The 20225-nt window shown below is 37.2% G+C and overlaps 1 protein-coding gene across 2 annotated transcripts in view; it reads left to right on the top strand.

Annotated features, from left to right (window-relative positions):
• Nucleotides 1-18313, top strand: part of KATNBL1 (katanin regulatory subunit B1 like 1) — a 43235-nt gene extending 24922 nt beyond the window's left edge. For both annotated transcript variants that reach the window (XM_081938102.1, XM_081938101.1), the window contains exons 2-10: nucleotides 4700-4827; nucleotides 7285-7325; nucleotides 8084-8366; nucleotides 10179-10297; nucleotides 10874-10924; nucleotides 11004-11093; nucleotides 11762-11851; nucleotides 14941-15034; nucleotides 17136-18313. In XM_081938102.1, coding sequence (XP_081794228.1) covers nucleotides 4714-4827; nucleotides 7285-7325; nucleotides 8084-8366; nucleotides 10179-10297; nucleotides 10874-10924; nucleotides 11004-11093; nucleotides 11762-11851; nucleotides 14941-15034; nucleotides 17136-17168 — 915 coding nt within the window. In that variant the 5' untranslated portion in view covers nucleotides 4700-4713 and the 3' untranslated portion in view covers nucleotides 17169-18313. The remainder of the gene's footprint in view (nucleotides 1-4699; nucleotides 4828-7284; nucleotides 7326-8083; nucleotides 8367-10178; nucleotides 10298-10873; nucleotides 10925-11003; nucleotides 11094-11761; nucleotides 11852-14940; nucleotides 15035-17135) is intronic.
• The last annotated feature ends 1912 nt before the right edge of the window (nucleotides 18314-20225 follow it).

The raw sequence follows: 20225 nt of genomic DNA, 5'->3' as shown, positions 1-20225 counted from the left end.
GGAGCTGGAACTCGTTGGGGACAATCCCGGGTGTCATGTCCCACACGGTTGCAGGTGTAGCATTTTGGCATCCTTGGAGCGTAGCCTCTTCCTCGGAAGGGACGTCTGGCTGGAGCCTTTGATGCTGGAGGTCGTTGCAGATGTGGTGTAGCTAACCTGATAGCTTCGTCTTCCACTAAAAGTCTGCAAACGTGGTTAACTGCGTTGAGCAATAGGCACGTAGTTAATCTTTGCAACAGCATCTTTCCATTCATAATTCAATGAGTTAATGATGATGCTAATCATTTGGATATCATCGATTACATGGCCATTTTGTCTCAATTCACTTCTCATTCTTTTCAGTTTGGTCAAATGTCCAATTCGTTCACCAGGTTTCAACTTCGAACCATGGAACTCAGACATGAGCAAACATGAAGATTCAATTGAAACGGGCCTGTAGCAATCTTCCAAAATAGCCCAAATTTCTTGGGCAGTTGCATCAGGTGGAAAGATACCTTGGATCTCAATTTCCATTGACATGAGCAAAGTCGTGATTGCTCTGTTTTCGAGGTCTCTCATTGCAGGTGTCCAGGGTTGAGGAGGAGGATTAAAAACCATGGAATGTGTGCCTTCTCTTCGAAGCAAGAGCGCAATTTCACTGACCCAGCTTTATAATTCTCTCCTGACTCCTTTAATTTGGACTCACCAGTCAAGGGGGTGACTGTGAATACCTGCTGAGGAATGTGCATTGGAACAATGTGTTGATCTGATTGCAAAGCTGGTTGTTGAACCAGGGGATGCTGGGGTTGCATCATTGGCCTTTGCGTGGCAACATCAAATTGGCTTCCTCGAATTTGCCTTTGGCTTTGCCTTTTTCCATCTAGGGAGGATTCGACACCACCAGGGGGTGTTGAAGACTTAACCTTTGGAGGCGAAGTTTTGGCTTCTAAAGGACTCATAGCCAATTCTTTAAAACTGTCACGAAGCTGCATCATCTTTTGCTGTAATAATTTTTCTCCGCCAGCAGATGGCAGTGCAGCCTCACTTTTTGGCTGCAGTCGTCTATACGTATGCGGAAGTTCAGTTGACTCAAAGGGACCACGTGACCTCGGTGACGTGTACATGTCTCTTTGTTCTAATTGACCAATGAACTCTGTGGGGTGTGTCTTAGGCTGTTGTTTTGAAGACAAGATGGCGTCCTCAGACATTTTGGGAGTGGGGGAGCTCCTCCTACTTTGCTTTATCTCCTCAAAGCACATTCTCGCGTCCCTAGCATATTTTTCGAAACATTCTAATTGATCAAGATAGCTTTGCATTTCTTGCTCATCATTTGGGGAGGATTCATAAAGTCTGCTTTCTGCAGTTGCCATTCATCAATTGTTTGATAATCTGCGAGGGTCAGGGAATGGAGTGGCTCTGGCAGAGTGGGAAGTTTTGGCTTGGCCCCCAAAAATTCATAATCTCCTGGAGATATTTTAGAAGGAGGAACCACTGACCTCGTTTCGTGGATGTCGCGTCCTGTAGCTCCTTCCCCCACATCTGGCTCGGCAGCTGAAGGAATTTGTTGTTCCTCTGTGTCTGAGGGAATGGATTCTTTGTCAGAAGAAGCTGATCCGTCTGTGCTTGCCCCATCTTTCTTTTTCTTTTTTTTCTTTTTCTCCGACATTGCTAATTAGGCTTAGTCGGTTATCTTTAGATAGCATGAAGGGAAAATACAGCCATAAATTGTAGCCATCTCAGCTGCCAAGTTGTCGACCAACCTCTGCATACCAAGTTGTCAGGGGAAAAAAACGCCTGATATCTGAGATCAATGGATCGGGCTGATTCCCTTCCGCATATCTTTTGAGATATTAAGAAAATAAATAAAAGTCTTTGACAAGTATTCTAATTAACAAACAAACTTTAATAAAAGTAAATAAAAGTAAAATAAACTAATTGTTACATTTTGATAATGAAAGCTCCGTCTGACAGCTCTGCTTGGCAGCCGGACAAAGAAGAAAGGAATTTTGGAATGTGTAACGCATGCGCAATAAATCACTTTCAGATAAGAACTTTTATGACCTGTGCAATAACTCTTTCTTAGTTTAACTCTTGAATGTCAGTTCATGCCTAGCAAACTTTTTAACATCGTGACAAGAACCATGTTTATCGCAATGATCAATAGATGCATAACTCTTTAAGGCTGCACCCTAGAGGAGCCTTTAGGATGATAGGTGAGGGATTTCTCATTGTTTTGGCTGTGATGGGATTAAAAAGGGCTATTGCTGCAGTAGAAACATGATGTGCCACAGCCTGGGGCTGGTTTAATTTTATATATGCAAATGGAAGAGCAGCAAACAGCAGAAGGCAATGGGGGAGTTTGCAATAGGAGAGGCAGAGGAGGCAGGCAGGAGTGCTTGCAGCTTTATTTCATTATTTCATTTTATTTCATTATTATCACTAGAAATATTCCTAGCAGTATTACATGCTACAGTTTTCCTAGCTCAGAGGTCCCCAATATTTTGGGCACCAGGGACTGGGTCTGGGGAAAGAGGTTTTTCCATGGACCAGAGGGAGCGTGGTTTTGCGTGCTGCCAGCAGCCGTGGATGGGGCTCTGCTTGTTTGCGTGACCTGGTTTCTGGCATGCCGCAGACCAGTGGTGGGTTCCGACCAGTTCGGACCAGTTCAGCCAAATAGGTAGTAACTCAGCCGGACAAGTAACCCTACTGGTTCTATCCTGGGTGACGCCATCTTTTATTTTGTGTTCTGCACAGAACAATCTTCATTGAAAATATATAATTTTTTCCCTTTTTTAATGGTGTGCTCATGCCAGTTCCAGAGAGGTCCCTGAGTTGGGACATTTTTCACAAAAATGGAGGCATTTTTGCCTTCCCTCAGCCGCCAGAAGGACTCTGCAGGCTTCAGCAGGACTGGGAAGGGAAAATGCCCTTGTTTTTTCAAAAAATGGGCTGTTATTCACAAAAATGGAGGTGTTTTTGCCTTCCCCCAGCCTCCAGAAGCACTCTGCGGGCTTCAGCAGAGCTGGGGGAAGACAAAAATACCAATTTTTGCAAAAAAAAATGGCCCATTTTCTGTTTTGTTTTTTTTTTGCAAAAACTAGCCTTCCATTTTTGCCTTCCTCTAGAGTGTTCCTGGGAGCTGGGGAGGACAAAACCTTTTTTTTACTGGGTAGTTTGTAGGTGCTCCCTTAGCGCCCTCCCCCCGGTCAAAACTTTTCACCACTGTTTCGGTGGGGGTATCATGTGACTGAGTGTGCGTGAGTGATGTCAAGTTGGCCATGCCCATTCAGTCACATGCCCCCCATCCAGCCACACCCACCAAACCGGTAGTAAAAATTTTTGAAACCCACCCCTGCCACAGACTTGTGTCAACTGAGGATTGAGGACCCCTGGCTTAGTTCATTGATGGCAAACATATGACATGTGTCAAACAAAGGTGACATGTCACACCAACACTTGACAACAACTTTCTCAAAAGCACAACTTTGAAACGAGTTTGTTTTACTTGTTTCTCATGTTTGTAACCATTTAATGTTTCTTTATATAATACATAGCGCCTAATGATTGGACTACATTTTTTTAAATAAACAAGTATGCAATCATTTTTTGTGGGGGGGCGGGGACAGGCCAGCAGAGTCAAATTAAGGCATTTTCTGAATGTTTGCCACGGTGAGCAAAAGGTTCATCTTCACGGGCCTAATTCCTTATTGATGCTCAATACTCAGAAGCTTCAACCTTGTCTGTTAAGTAGCCAACTTTGGCTACTTTGTTAGTTGAGAAATAACCTTCAAGTACACATTATGAACATTAGGGTAAACAGGTCTGGAGTTTACAATAAAATTTAAGAAATAGATTTTAGCTTTTAAAATTTTATATCTTCTATCTAAAGAATAATTACAGTGCACAGTACAATCTGCAGTATGATCTGGTTACAATATTATGCACAATTAGTAAAAACACATAGTTTAACTATACATTTAGTATTACACAGGATATTCAGTTCTATTTTAACATTCAGGTTTAGACCGTATTCTTTTATATCTTTTCTCTATATTACCCAAAATGTGAAATTAAAGTGGTTTTTTTCCCCCCTTCAAGATAAAATCTGGTAGAACTTGAATGTAAAGCTAAGAAGAACTCTGGGAATATTTTTACAATATTGCAGCTATCTGAGAACAAACTTGTTTTCATAATCCAATATTTACAGACGTTTCACTTCACGCTTTTTAGACAGATTTGTTCACTATTATAAGCAATATTACAAGAACATGTTAAACATTGCTAAGAAAGTTTAGATGTGTTCTGAATCCAAATGTAATTGTATTCTTAATATTGTATTAGTGAATTAAAAGTATTCTTTCTGCATCAGCACTTGTATTTCCCAGGTTCCAGCTTTCTCTTTTGGGGGAGGATTGTTGAGCATGTATTACAGGTAGTCCTCGACTTACCACCACAATTGAGCCCAACATTTCTGTTGCTAAGCAAAAGATTGTTAATTTGCCACATTTTGCAACCTTTCTTGCCACGGTTGCTAAGTGAATCAGTACAATTAAATTAGTAACACAGTTGTTAAATGAATCTGGCTTCCCCATTGACTTTGCTTGTCAGACGGTCGCAAAAGGTGATCATGTGACCCTGGGAGACTGCTACCGTTATAAATATGAGTATAAATATGATAGCTAATATTAAGATTGTAAATTAATTTTGTCTCCAAAATTAGGAATTGTGGAGATTATGGCATCTGAAGCTCAAAATGTTAGAAAACGGAACCTGTTATGTATTGAGGGTCGTCCTATTGATCTCCCTAAGAAAAGGAGCTCTCATTCCTTTAATGAGAATATGAAGGAGGTAAGCTTTTCATATATTATTTGTCTAAATCTTACCTTTTGTATTTGAATACTAGTTTTAAAAACTAATACATGTCACTTTACTGTTTAGTAAATGTATATTGTGAGAGAGCTGCTGTTTATAAAGGGCCATTAATTTTATTAGATAGCAGCAAATAAATTGATTTGTCTTGGATAGTGGATTGTTGGTGCTACTTGTATAGGGAGATATGTGGAGCATTCCGGGGATTTAGATTAGACAAGGAAGAAAACTATCCTGAAAGAAAACATTGATAAACCACATCAAGAAGAGTAGACTATTGTGTCCATTAAGCCATTAGAACTCGGCTTTAAAGAGAATTATTGATATATTTATATTGCAAATGTTTTGTGAAATATTTATCTCGGAGAAGCATACTGTATGCAGTCTTCTCTAAAAGGCATCAGAGTAATCTGTTCACTTTGAGATTTGGAATAGAGTCTATCTGAGGGTAAGGGGAAATTTACCCTTACTGGGTAAAGTAGTTTTATCTGTACATTAAACTATAGTAAAGTCTTTAGTCTTAGAATCATAAATACATTCATTTGTTATAATTTGACATTTTTCTGTGGACGCAACTACTAGATATACTTGGGAAGCAGCCCATTAAAAGATAAGATAACCCTCTAATTATTAACCAAAATACCATGAAAATGTGCTTCTCGTGAATAAGCTGACCCTTGAAATTTTATCATGTTTAATTTTTATAATTGGCTTACCTGTGGGTGGCAAAGTTTTCATGATATTTGGGTTAAACCCATCCATGGCTAAGCTGAAGCAATTTTAGGGGTGTATTTTGGGACGTAGCATTCTCAGCTTATCTGTGAGTATATACCATAGTGCAAAATCAAGTAAGTGCTGCCATAAATTTACAAGTATTTTATTGATTACTTGTGATTTGTTCCATTTACAGAAAGGCTAGTTTCCAGTATTTTATTGAATTTGGATAATTTGTTTACTTATTTATCACATATATAACCTCATATATACCGCCACAATCCAAGGACTGTCAGCAAGGTCCATGAAACGAAAAATTGTTCAGTAGCTAATGGATGAAAACTGGGTTTTCCAGAGATATCTGTGGATATGCTTTTTATGTGTCTGGACCTTGAGTTGCCCAGCCACAAGCAAACTAAGTTTTAATTTAGTGCAAGTTTCCATTAAAAGGGGGAAACAGTCTTCCCCAAAACCTTGCTGCTCTGGAGAATTCTCCACTCAAGATAGTTCAGAGGGTAAAAGGGGAGGAATATATAGAAGACACAGAGAGAGAGATAATACATAGAAGAGGAGGAATATTGCATAGGAAAAGGAATTGCTTTCTGTCAGTAGCAATAGAACTCAGCATAGTCATGCTCACTAATAATAGATTGTAAAAAGTGATAAGATGACATTCTACAGTTGAAGTTTCTGAATTACAGAACTATAAAGTAAGCTAGGGGAAAATGGAAATATAGGAAAAGAAACAGAAAATGGTAGTAGAATTTGGAAATATTTGGGGACAAATAGGCTTGGATGCTGTCACTTCCTGTTAAACATTATCTGAGGTTCTTAATTCCCCCAAGCTACAAATGTTAATCATTAATACATAAATGGTTATCTTTTAATTAAATTTCTAAAAGGCTTCCTTTGCACATTCCACCCATAATTTATTGTACTATAATAATGTTAGGTTTTTCTTCGATTAATGGCTTATATCCTGAAATGTTAATGAAGCCAAATATGTGAAGTAACAGAACCCCAAAGACCAGAAATAGAAAGAGTTTATACTACAGCAATCCATATTATAGATTATATTATAGATTCTGAATGTTCAGCAGTAGTGCTGTTGTAAAATGAAGACGTTGAAATGCAATTTTGCTCATACTACACAGATTGTAAATTAAATTGGAATGTTTTTAACTTGTGAACATAAAGGTGGCAAACAAAATGTTTGTTTATATTGATAAAAGTCCTTTTAAATAACACACCACTTGTATCCTACTATTTTTGTGAAAAGACTATATTACAGATCAGAATATTAAATGTTAAAGCATCCATTTATTCAATAATTAGTTTCACAATAAATGCTAACTAAATTGATATTCTGAAGTAAGCCATATGCTGTATTTTTAAGACATTGGTATAGATTGCAATAAATTCTTAATTGTTATATAATGATTTTAATGAGACTTTTTTCTATATGTCAAAATGACATTATACTCCTGATGTACAAAGATTTCTCATTCTGATGTCATAATCTCTTCTGCCTCATGGATGCCATAATATCTTGTACTTCAGTTAAATAGTTAGGGTTGCCATTGGTAATTTTATTTTTCTGAAGCCAAAACTAACTTGATTTTCTCCAAATAGTATCAAAACTAAGTGAAAAAGCATTTTAAAAATATGGGTGAAATAAGGTATGTGTTGTTCTTGGTAACATTTTTTTATCTTTATTTCTAGGATAAGAAATCTGCAAAACATTTGGCTTCTTGCACAAGCAGGTGAGAGCTACCTTGGTTGATTGATTGTGAGAAAAGATTAGTGTGTTTAGAAATCTTTCTGATTTAAATAATCAATTGAAACTATCGAAAGAGGACATTTTTGTCCAGGTTCCTTAGAACTAAATGCTGTTAGCATCTTTGGCATGACCTGAAATAGTTTTGGTCCCATTCCATTTCTTGGTGCTCATTTATAATTAGGATAAAAATAGCATTGTCCTAATGTCAGAGGCATCTGATAAAACTGATTTGTCACACTGAAGGAAGTCTCCTGTTCATGTAAATTGTTCAATAAGGAACTTAATTTCCACACCTATAGACCTGTTTGGTGATTGACGATAAGGAAAAATAATTAACCAACCAAAACTGCTTATACTGTTCCAATTCCAGGGGCCTCTGATTGTGACTGCCAAGCTATATACAGCAATTGGTCAAAAATGATGCCAATCTTTGTTGGACCAATGTATTGTGCAAATGTTTGCAGGGTGGGTCATGGTTAATAGAATATTTGTATTGCTGCATCTATTCTTATTTTTCTTCAACTTTTTATGTCTTGGGGAAGAGATATAAGCATAGACATTTTAGGGGCTAATGCTTCAAATAGTGTTTCCCATGCCAGATGTGAAGCAAACTTAACATGTCTAATAGTATTCTCATAATAAATACAAGATGGCACAAATGATTCTAAGATTGCATGTGACTTTATAAGTTGCTTGTATGTTTTATATTCAGATTTTAAATGAACTTTCTTGTTCTTGCAGAACAACAGTTGGACAAACTCTAACCAGCCCTCGTTCTCTGTTCAAAGTAGTATATTGTAGAAAAAGGGCTCACTGTTATTCTCCAAAGGCTTGTTTCAGAAAGAAACAGCTCCCTAAAGCTAGAGGCCGTGACATGGCAAATAAGGAAAATGAACTAGCCTGTGCAGGTAACCTGCCAGCCAAATTGCCTCCTAATGGTCGTACTTTGTTACTGAACTCCAGTGATGCTGGCCGATCTCAAACAGAGAGTCCTTCATCAAAATACAGTGGGTTTTTTTCAGAGGTAAATCAAACGTTTTATCTTTTTAAAAATTTATGAATGTAAAACAATACAACCCTGTTTACCTTCCTCTGTTCTTTTCCATGCATGTTAGGGTTTGATTATTCTTTGCTAAAAACCATCTATTACCCATATCTGCTTCAGATAAGGGATAATGAGAACTGTAAAGGGAAGATGCACCAGTGAGTAAATATAATCCGCCAGCATAATTATAGAACTGGATATAATCCATTTTATTAATACCAACATTATTTAATATACTAACTCAGCATTGCAAGATCTAGACGTTGCCTGGGAATGGACAGGGAAAAGCAAACTCATACTAAATCCTACTGAGACTGTGGTGCTGTTTGTACATTAACATCTAAATTATCTGGGAACATTAATCCCAATAATTGTTCTTGACAGAATCATGTTTTCCTAAAGGATCTGTATCTTGGAACTTTTCTTGGATCTCAGTCTTTCTGCAGTAGAAGGTAGAAGTGCTGCTGGAGGTAGTGTTGCCTGGTGCACCCTAAATTGACCTCTAAGCCCTTACGATGTGGTAGTAACTTATGCCCTTATTACTGCGTTATCAAATTTCTTCAATGTGCATCATGTCAAAATGCCTTTGAAGTCAAAGCTTCAGATGGTGCAGAATACAACAATTAGACTGTTAACTCTGAGAACTCTCTACAGCAGAATTAGTCTTGCCTTGGGCACACATTGGTTGCCAGTACCGTGGGTTTTCTGGCCAAATTCAGCATGTTTTTCATTGGCTATAAAGCCCCATATAGTGTGGCAATGGGATATATTAGGTTTAACATATCAAATATGATTCTGTATATCTAATCTGGATATCCAGAAAGGAACCTTTGAAATTCCCAATCCTTCAAAGTACAGAGGTTTGGCTGGGCATGAAGATTCTCAGTGATAGCCTCCATGTTCAGAACTATCTTCCCAGAGGTGCTTACGGCTCATTCAAAAACAACTTCTGTTTCTACTATCTTTTGGTCTTTAATATGATTGTGGTCAACTACTGATTTATTTATTTATTATTATGTTTTATTTCTTCTATTTTACTGTTCAGAATACACCAAGATTAGAGCATCATTCAAAAATTGTAACTATATAAATTACTGGAAAATAGTTTTTTCCATAACATAAAGAAAACAACTCAGTGTGAATAGAACTAGTGTGTAATTGAAAATCTATTGTAAATGCTTTTTTCCATTCTATTTCTTTTTTGTAATTATTACCACTGCTGGAAATAATGCTGTCATGCTGTGACTACATTCTGTCTTTATTTCAGAAGACAGACAGAATGTGCTGGCTACATAAATTACTATTATTCCAGTTGGCTAATGCAACAACCTTTTTTTTTATTCCTTCATATTATAGAGCAACATGCAAATTAGAGCAATATCTGGCAACAACTCCTTGTATTATTTGTAGAGTAATGCATAAATATGAACTTAAGACAGGTTTTGACAAAATACTGTCTATAAAAAAACAACTGCTATATAAATTCAAGGTTCTGTAGGTGTAAAGTTCAACAAAAAGCTGAACACTTGGTTGTCTGGAACAATGCATTTTTAAATCTAATAAGTAGAATTTAAAAAAATCCATTCACCTGCATTCTTTCAGGCTCAGAAATCATCCTTCCTATTCCATGACCAAAGGTTGCTCCCATTTATGGAAATAATGTTCTGGGATAATATTTATTTATTATTAAACAACTTAGCATATAGATATCTTTAATAGACTCATGTGATAGAAAATTCAGAGAATCATAGTTCTGGACTCATAACACTTACACTATTCTTGTGTTTCTAGGTTTCTGAAGATCATGATACAATGGCCCAAGTTCTCTTCAGTAGAAATCTCCGGCTGAATGTAGCTTTAACTTTTTGGAAGAGGAGAAGTATAAGTGAACTTGTAGCTTATTTAGTGAGGTAAAGCTTTAAGAAAACTGCTGCTAGCTGAACTGAAGTCACATTGTGTGTTTGGGGGAGTGGGGTGAGAGGTTATATGTAGGATTCTTTTTACAAAGAAAAGCCTGGATGGAGACTATTAATCTTAGATTGGGTGTTCCCTCCATGAAGTGTCCACAGCACAATTAATTATGTTTTATATAACAATAACAATGGACTTAAATGCCAAATCCACCTTCAAACAACTATATATCCTAGGTCTTTGAAAAAAGGGATTAAAATGTCAAGTTCAGTCTAAACATGTGACTCTCTGTGACAAACCATAATAATAATAATAATAATAATAATAATAATAATAATAATAATAATAATAATAATAATGGGACAATTAATAATGGAATGTGACACCATAATTTTAAAACCTGTGGGAATTCTTCATAGGCTTACTATGCACAGACTTTGTTTATCTGTGTAAAATAATGTAATAAAATCTAGCCATTTCTAATATGCTGCCCTTAAAATATTGATAGAGTTCTGAAATGTATTGAGGAATTATACAAAGCAGTCACTAATGGTGTGTTTTCATGATGTTTCTAGGATACAAGATCTGGGAGTAGTTGTAGATTGTCTCCCTGTCCTTACCAGCAGGTAAAAGAAAGATCTAGAAGAAGGGCTTAATGGAGTCTGAAAGTGTATATTTATGCATATTAATAATGCCTTGTTTCAGTTTACAGGAAGAAAAACCTTATATTTCTGTTGGTTGCTGTGTAGACCTTCTACCATTAGTAAAATTAATGCTTAAAAACAAATTTGAAGAGTAAGTTTTTTTAAAAAAAATATTTTGTGATTATTTAGAGAATAAAAGTAAAAGTTAATCCTTACTGTTCGTAGTTTGTTGTTTCTCATAAATTCATAGACTTGCATGTCAAGGGTGGGATCAACAGTGATTTTATTGGTCTCATTGTCCTAACATTCAGGGCAAATATGTGGCCTTTCCAATGTTGCTGTGCTATACATTCCAAAATCCCAGGCAGGATGGGTTAACGTAAGGGACCCTAAAAAGCCATCTGTTCTACAATGATTTCCTATTGGCAGTCTTCCTCAGCCTGCTTTAGTGATGCTAAAGATATGTCTCCTACTATTTATATATTTAAAACAAGCAATGTATGTCAGTTCAGTTTCTTAAGCCTGTTCGAATAAAAAAGATTTTGGGAAAACCAAAACCAGTGTTGCTGAACAGAATGACTTGGAAAAAAATATTTCTCAAAATAACTTGGTTGAGTTATACCCATATAACTCAGACATTTTGCCTTCTAAGAAAAAAAAACCCTTAATACATTAGGAAGAATTGCTTTGCTTGGTTTCTCCATTCATTTAAAAAAAACATTTGATTTGAAAGATTTCTGAGTACTTTGCAACTGTTTTTGCCAATGTTTAAGCAGTTTTCAGAATAAAGTCTTACCATGGTGATTTCTTTTCCCCTAGATATGTAATTGTTGGTTTAAATTGGCTTCAGGCTGTGATTAAGAGATGGTGGTCAGAACTTTCTGTCCATACAGATAAGATAGAAGATGAGTAAGTTATCTTTTTTAATCATGCAGTGTGGTTTTTAGTTTGACTGCTAAACTTTTATATAGTGCCTAAAACATGTTGGATATTTTTTAATAACTAAAAACTTTCCTGATTAAAAAAAACTAGATTTTTTTTAACATACCGTGTTTTCCCAAAAATAAGACAGGGGCTTATTTTCTTTTGCCCCACGAAATATGGCCTTGGGCTTATTATAGGGGAGGGCTTATTATTTCTGGGGCAGGTGAGAAGCAAGGCGCGCCTTTTACCTTTCCAGCTCCGTCGCGTTCCTCGCCATTGTGCTCAGGGAAGTGGCTGGTAAAAAAAAAAAAAACTTCTCGCGAGTTCAATCAAACATCTTGAAATCGCGAGAAGGTTTTTTTTTACCAGGGGCTTCCCTGAATACAATGGCGAGGAACGCGATGGAGCTGGAAAGGTAAGAGGCACGCCTCGCGGCCCAACACCACCCACCTCGCCCCAATGGTAAAGGCAGCCTGCCTGGCTCCCTTCCCCGCCATTCCTTTAACGAGGGGTGGCAGGTGGGGGGGAGAAGCGAGGCATGCCTCTTAACTTTCCAGCTCCGTTCCGTTCCTCGCCCTTTCGCCGATTGAATCCCCTTGTAAAAAAAAAACCTCATGAGTTCAACTCGCAAGATTTTTTTTACAAGGGGATTCAATGAGCGAAAGGGCAAGGAACGTGACGGAGCTGTCAGTCTCTGGTAGCGCTAGGACATGTGTCGCGCTTCTCCCCTCCCACACCTCTCCCCCCTCACTAAAGGGACGGCAGGAGAGGGAACCAGGCAGGCTGCCTTTACTGTTGGGGTGAGGTGGGCGGTGTTGGGCTGTGAGGTACACCTTTTACCTTTCCAGCTCCGTCGCGTTCCTTGCCCTTTCGCTCATTGAATCCCCTTGTAAAAAAACCTCGCAAGTTGAACTAATGAGATTTTTTTTACAAGGGGATTCAATGGGCGAAAGGGCGAGGAACGCGACGGAGCTGTCAGTCTCTGGTAGCGCTAGGACACGTGTCGCGCTTCTCCCCCCTGTCTCTCCCCCCTCACTAAAGGGACGGCAGGAGAGGGAACCAGGCAGGCTGCCTTTACTGTTGGGGTGAGGTGGGCGGTGTTGGGCTGCGATGCGGACCTCTTTCCAGCTTCATCGCGTTCCTCGCCCTTTCGCCCATTGAATCCCCTTGTAAAAAAAATCTCATTAGTTCAACTTGCGAGGTTTTTTTACAAGGGGATTCAATGGGCGAAAGGGCGGGGAACGCGACAAAGCTGGAAAGATAAGAGGTGTACCTCACAGCCCAACACCGCCCACCTCGCCCCAACAGTAAAGGCAGCCTGGCTGGTTCCCTTCCCCGCCATCCCTTTAGTGAGGGGTGAGAGGTGGGGGGGGGAGAAGCGCGACGCATGTCCTAGCGCTACCAGAGACTAACAGCTCCATCGCGTTCCTTGCCCTTTTGCTCCCACGTTAAAGGGACGGCGGGGAAAGGAACCAGACAGGCTGCCTTTACCATTGGGGCAAAGTGGGCGGTGTTGGGCCGTGGGGCGCGCCTCTTACCTTTCTAGCTTTGTTGCATTCCTCAACATTGTATTCAGAGAAGCCCCTGGTAAAAAAAAACCTTCTTGCGATTTCAAGATGTTTGATTGAACTTGTGAGAAGTTTTTTTTTCACCAGCCGCTTCCCTGAGCACAATGGCGAGGAACGCGAGGAAGGGAACCAGGCAGGCTGCCTTTGCCGTTGGGGTGGGCAGTGTTTTTTTGCACGAGAAGGAACAGGCAGGAGGGGGTGATCACATTGCTGGCCTGCCGCTGTTTTTGCCGCGAGCCCTCTTTTTGCCCCGGAAGCCGGTAGGTGGTACAGTGTTAATGGTGGGGACTGGTTGCGCATGCGCTTAAATATTTGGGGCGGGCTTATTTTCAGGGGAGGGCGTATTATGGCGCATGCTCTGAAAAGCCCGATTGGGCTTATTAGCAGGGCATGTCTTATTTTCGGGGAAACACGGTACTATTGGGAACAATTCTATACATGATCAGATTAAACAGTATGCAAGAAGTTTGATCGTCCAGATCTTTCTCTTTCACTTAGTATTGAAAACTCTGCTATAAAAATGTAGAAACTTTTTTTTTATTAGATCTGGGAAGCAAGACTCATTGTAGATTTTCTTGCCTAATTTTTAATAACTTGTCTATACTTTTTGATATGTGAAACTGAAGGTTAAAAAAATCACTAACTTGAATAACAATTGCAAAGTAATTTTGTCAATGTAAGAAGCACATTTGACTTATATAGCTATCCATGTCATACCCTGTTGCCCTGAAAATAAGACCTCCCCAGATAATAAGCCCAATTGGGCTTTTGAGCGCATGTGCTCAAAATAAGCCCTCTCCTGAAAATAAGCCCTCCCCGAAAATATTACAACACAGCAGCAGCCATGACGTGACCATGCTCGCCCCCTCCTGTATCTCGAAATTAATAAGACCTCCCCAATTCAGCTCTGCCATGCATGCGTGCATCCTCCCGTCGGCCAGCTGGTCTTTGGGTCTCTGTCCCACATGCAGGGGGCACGCACACGTATTGCATTTTGGGGGTTTGGGAGCACACGCTTTGGGCACTCGGTCTGGAAAAGGTTAGCCATCACTGCTCTAGCTCAAAACCAAATTTTTAGGGCCTTGTGAAAAGCCAGTAGGGTTGGGGCCCATCTAATCTCTGGTGGAATGATATTCCACAAAGCAGGTGCCATGTCAGAAAAGGCCAGCCAACATTTCTTAGCTGACAGCACCCAGCGCTTTCGTTCCTACAGAAATAATATATTTCTCATCTTGAAAATATGGCATCTGTTGAGGTCTCTAGCACAGTACAAGAAAAAAGTTACTGAACTTAAGTTAAAACCTGCTCTAAGGTTGATGAAATGTCTGTGATGGCCTTCTCAAATTTCAGTTAAAATTATTAAAAACATTTTTTCTGCATTAGCCGTAACTTACTAAAGATACAGTTGGTTATATACTTGAAATCTATGTAAGATAGTTACCATGAGACTCTGATTGCTCTTCATTTATTGCATTAATATTCCATACTCTTGGCTTTCTTTCTTAGAAATATTCAAATTTTAAAAGAACAATTAAGTATATTGTGGAAACAAGAAAATCATCTTACTTTGGTTCCAGGATATACGGGTAATATAGCAAAGGTAATGAAATTTATTTGATGATAATATATTTTTAAAATTAATTTACGGTCTTAAGCATATATAATGTAACTTATGGTGAAATGTATCAAATTTATATTCTTCTGCCCTTCCCTTGCTGTGATACTCAAAGTATAATTTAAAGACTTAGCTTCTTCAGAGATATGTTGGAGATGGGAGTCCCTTGGCATGAGCTGAAACCCCATTGTGTAACTTTGAAGATAGCCTATTGAGTTATTTTATTTCTCCATTTATTTCTCCATTTGAGGTTAATTGTTTGGAATTAACAGTATTTTTCATGTTTAGGCAGATTCTGGGTTAGTCGAGCAAACCTATCACACCTCTCCTTTTGTCACTATTGAGATACAAGTTCAATCTGGTTTATTTGTTTGCTCTTCTCTCTGTCTCTTATCCCTTAGTTATTTTATCTGGTTGTGATCACAATCTTTGCTTTCCATTAAAAAAAAAACCACTTAAATTTTACCTCCTCGTTTAGCAGAGAAGAACTATTTTTTTTATTATTTCATAGAACAGTCAGCACAATCATTCTTACCATTCACAGAATAACCACTCAAAGATCATGTTACCTTGCAAATAATAGAGCATACTATTTCCTGTATTTCAGACCGAAGGCTCTGAATAGTGTATGTTATTTATACATCAAGGACAGAAATGTTTATAGTATTGTCTCCTAATTTCTCTGCATTAGTTATCCTTCCTTCTATCCTTGTTAATTGAAATAGAAAAGTTAGGTTCTACATGCATTCACATGAATGCAAAACAGAACTTTCAGCATAATTGGGGAATTAATTATCAGAGCAGATTACAGCAAACTAGTTTATACTTTGTTGCTTAGTGCATCAAATGGGGGACACATGGTGATATTATTTTTATGTCAAAGATTATGTTTCTAGATCAGTTACTTGTTACTGTATAGGTATTAAATTAAAACCTGAACAGGAACTAAAGGGCATGTGAGTTACCAATTTTTTTTTAGTAATGATGTTTATACATTATGCTAAACTACAAGTTTGTTTTAACTATAATTCATTAATTAAATACAGCTAGTCATTAACTTACGAACACAGTTGAGCCAAAAATTAATGTTGTTAATTGAGAAATTTGTGAAGTGAGTTTTGCCCCATTTTACAAGTTTTCATTTTTTAAAAGTTTTTTTTTATTTTTCGTTTCAAATTCATTCTTATACATTCTTATAATTGCTGTTTAACATTTGTCAATTCATATCATTTTTCCGCCTGTATATTTACATTTTCATACTTTCTTATTTCTCCTCACCCTGATTTAATAATGTGTCGTCTGAGTTATTTATTTTGTGCTTTGTTCCTTTCTCTATTTGTATCTTTTTTCAAGCAATCATAAAATCGCCCCCATGTCCCATAGTACACTGATACCTCTTTGTCCTTTATTCTCAATGTCTACAAGTTTTCTTGCCACAATTTGTTTGTGAATCACTGCAATTCTTTTAGTAATTAGTAATTACTAAATTAGTAACGTGGTTGTTAAGTGAATCTGGTTTCCCCATTGACTTTGCTTGTCACAAAAGAGGACCACATCACTACGAGATACTACAGCCGTCATAAATATGAGTTAGATGTCAAGCATCCAAATGTAAATCACATGACTATGGGGATGCATCAATGGTCATAAGTGAAAAATAAGTTACTTTTTTCACTGCCGGTATAACTTTCATTAACTTCAAATAGTCACTAAATGAAATGTTGTAAGTCAAGCACTACCTATAATATATACTGGTTGGCCATTCACAAGCTATGTTGTACTACAGTTCCTAGATAACACTTCAAATCCTCTGATAATCTTTTAAACCCTGTACTCAAGTATGGGTGTTTTTATTATGTTTCTACAAAGAAATTTCTGAGTAAGAATAGAGATAAACATGTGTTTGCTAAAGCAATGTTTCTCAACTTTGGCAGCTTGACAGATGTGTTGACTTCAACTCCCAGAATTCCTCAGCCAGTATGCTGAGTTTTGAACTATTACGGCTGGCATTCAAAGAGAGGCTTGGTGCTTTGAAGTACTTTTTGAATTAATGTGCTTTACTGCTTCTGTTTTTGTTTTTTTTTAGGAAGTGGAATCTTATTTGTTACAGTTGCACTGATATACCTGGAGGACAAAGCTGTGTGTGCACTAATGTGCTTAAACAGAAACTGTCAACAGTCAACAGTAACACTAAGCAAAATACTCTTTCCAAATAATTCCTCATCTGAGGACTGTCTTTGACAGAAGAAGGCTAGACCATTGGATTATTTAATGGGAACACTAAATATCCATCTGCTTCACATTGAAGTGGAAAAAAAAATCTCAGGAGCAACTTTTACTTCAGTGAGGTGAAAGTGCACTATGAAAACTGTATGTATGCCTTTGCCACATTTGGGGGATATTTTCAGTTACTTGGTGAAATCGTGAAAGTGTTTCTTCTACATAACTATATACTACAACAAAACTGAATTGTGAAGACAGAAGTGAAAACCATTACTAGGAACCACAAAAGACCATTCGCCATAAAGATTTTTTAAAATCATGTTTTTCTTATGAACTGTAAAAATTATTTTCGAATATGTTACAACTTTTGAGAGTTTCGATGTACTGAATTTCTGAAATGTGTCTGCTATATTAATCAAAATATTAAAGACTATTTTTGTTGCACTACTGAAAAACTGCATCTAGCAAAGAGGCCTTAACTACTAGAATTGCAAATAGCCAATATATTAGGATATCATATAGCCAATATATTAAATAACTATATAGAGGGATGGAAATTCCTTTGAAAAAAATCAAAGTGTTTACACAAATTGTGTACAAAAAATTTTGAAACGTTTTGCACACTGAAATATATTGAAGTGGGGTTTTCCACTAAATTGACTACTTAAATACCTGTATGACTTAATTATAAGAGTATTAAAATGTAGAACATGGAGAAGGTTAACTGTAGATGTCAACAGAGTAGTGATTCTGTATATCTTGCAGAATTTTAATACTTTTTCTAATATATTCTCCTCTTTATAGCTTGAATTACATGCAGCTTAGTAAATGTACTAATGTTACTGTTTTAAGTTCAGATTTTCCCACTTCAAAACCTTTTCTGCTGTTCTTTGGATATTTAAAACTCCTAGAAATGTTTACAGCCTGACTAGACTTGTGCGTTTCAGATTTAACAGCGCAGCTGCTACCTCTTCTAACAAATGTTGCTGCAGAGCTTTCAGACGTAGATGCCACATGGTCAAATTCCTAACACTGATTTTTTTTTAAAAAAAAAAAAACAATAAATGCAGTACATCCCATGTACAAGTTTTACAGCTGTACTTTGTTTTGGTTATTTGTGACATTTTAGGACAATCTGCTATGGATTACTTATTTATTTGAACTGAAAAACAACTTAATGTGTTTCTAAGATGGCACCTGTGTTTTATATAAGTAGAAAACAGATATTTCCAAATAAAAGTTTAGGAAGTGCCAGCAGTGCACCAAAATATAAGCTGAAATATTTGTAGCATGTTAGCAAAGTTGCTCATTATATTTAATGTAATCCCAACTTAAATTTAAATATTAGTTTTATGTATATAAACAACTGCAGGCTATAAGAGGCCTTATGTACATTTCCTTATAAAAACAATTCTGAATTGTTAAAATCAAAATTATAAATCTAGTTCTGTTGACTTACAGACTTCCAGCTGTGCAGAGTCAAGCAAATTTTTCCTGAGTCTTTTGTCTTTATATAAGAGAAAAGCTGTCCAGCTCTTGGGCCAACAGAGCTAAAAACAATTTAAAGACTAAATATGTAAAATCAATCATTATTACCATAATGTTTTTAAGGGCTTACTATATGAAATCAGTAGCATCAATAACAGACTGTATAATTCTATAACATTACTGTAATCATCTGATCAGCTAACTTAAGACAAGTAGCAATTTTATGCTCTTTTACATTCACTTCCTATTTCATAGGCCATTTTGCCTTGATAATTGCTCTTTTATTTCATTCTACAGAAGGATAGGTAATATAAAGGGGCATTGCAAAAAAATAAAGACTTAACATAATTATGAATGAAGTAGCTGGAGATTTGTGCATATTTTGTGTATGGAAATTTGGATTTTTTTATAAATGTTAAGACATTAAAAGTAGTTTAGTTTTGTTGTTGTTTTGTTTTCCATTAAAATTGATATTAAATCATACATCCACATTTTGTGCAACATTAGTTGCTAGAAAATGCAACAGGGAATGAGCCACCAATCAGTTATAATGACTTGCACATTAGATGTACCTAGCTTCAGTATATGCTGCACCAATGTGTACTAAACGAAGGATGGATAAGGTGGGGCATCTGAAGGGTATGCTTTGCAAAGCTATAGAACTGTGCAGCATTATAGGTAGTCCTCATTTAGTGACCAGAGTTGGGACTGGAAACTCAGTCACTAAGTGATGCAGTTGCTAAGTGGAAAATCACAAGGCTGTGACTACTTTATGATTTTATTTCCTTTTCCCCCACTCCCCTGCCTTTTGAAATGCTCATTCTTAGCACTAGGATAATTACTAAGTAGGGATTTAATGTTTCTATTTACATTCATTGAAGATGGAGGGACTACAAGAAGATAAGCAGACACACAATAGGAGATACACATTGAAAAGAATGCAACAATAGACAACATGAGCACATTCCTTTCAATGTATATTCATTGTGTTCCTGCTTACTGTCTTGTAATCTCTATTTCTTCATTCTCTCTGCTCTGTGAGGGGGGGGAAAAGAAACCACTCATGTACAAGACAATATATAGGATTGTAATGATGACACGTGACTGAGGGATGCTACAAAGATTGTAAAAGCTAAGCTTAGTCACAGTTATCTTTTCAGCACTGTCAAAATTTCAAAGGATTGCTACACAAGGCAACTTGTAAGCAAAGTTTGCCTGTATATATTCAGTCACCAAAAAGATCAGTCCTGGGGAAAAGCAACTCTGAAATACTTTTTGGAGATCAATGTACAGCATTCTGCAATTGAAGCATAGAAGATTTTAAAAGCCATGTCCTTTGGAGAATTTATAAGCTGCTTCAAAAACTGTCTTGCAGTTTGCATAAATATGTCTGCAATAATTTAGCTTCAGTGGTGTCTGAATTAAAGTGTGCATGCATGGTTTTTACTTTCATTTGTTTCACACA

Source organism: Natrix helvetica (assembly GCF_964273705.1).
Source record: "Natrix helvetica genome assembly, chromosome: 1".
Classification (NCBI taxonomy): Eukaryota; Metazoa; Chordata; class Lepidosauria; order Squamata; family Natricidae; genus Natrix; species Natrix helvetica.
This window is presented reverse-complemented; position numbering and strand designations above follow the sequence as displayed.